The sequence below is a fragment of the Penaeus monodon genome, chromosome 22, assembly GCF_015228065.2.
Source record: "Penaeus monodon isolate SGIC_2016 chromosome 22, NSTDA_Pmon_1, whole genome shotgun sequence".
NCBI classification, from domain to species: Eukaryota; Metazoa; Arthropoda; class Malacostraca; order Decapoda; family Penaeidae; genus Penaeus; species Penaeus monodon.
Window position 1 is genome coordinate 16,930,798 of NC_051407.1, and position 460 is coordinate 16,931,257.

The 460-nt window shown below is 40.0% G+C and overlaps 1 protein-coding gene across 4 annotated transcripts in view; it reads left to right on the forward strand.

Moving 5' to 3' along the window:
- The window catches only part of LOC119586962 (adenosine kinase 1-like), a 36,821-nt gene that overhangs the window by 28,973 nt on the left and 7,388 nt on the right, over positions 1 to 460 (forward strand). For all 4 annotated transcript variants that reach the window (XM_037935700.1, XM_037935697.1, XM_037935696.1 and 1 more), the window contains one exon: positions 202 to 409. In XM_037935700.1, coding sequence (XP_037791628.1) covers positions 202 to 409 — 208 coding nt within the window. The remainder of the gene's footprint in view (positions 1 to 201; positions 410 to 460) is intronic.

A 460-nucleotide genomic window follows, 5' to 3' on the forward strand; every position in this document is an offset into this window, starting at 1 on the left:
GATCTAGCTTTTGTATGGTTCTAGTTTAACAGAAAGAAAAGATACTCTGAGGTAATCTGAATATCTGTACGTGGTTAGATAAATAGATTATACCTTGAAATAGATATAGATTTCAATATGTATGTATTCAGTAGATAATTAGTCATCTTCATTCTGCATTCCATTATATTAAATACTACTTTCTCTTATTTCACCTTACAGGGAAGGCATACTTTTTGGCATGGGCAACCCCCTGTTGGACATCTGTGTCAACAGCAACGAGGACTTCCTGAAGAAATACGACTTGGAGGCCAACAATGCAATCCTGGCTGAGGAGAAGCACATTCCCATGTACAAAGAGATGGCAGAGATGGACGGTGTGGAGTACATTGCTGGGGGAGCCACACAGAACTCCATGAGAGTAGCACAGGTAAGGGTGGAGAGTGGATTCTGTATGCACTACCTGTTTGTAATATGATTT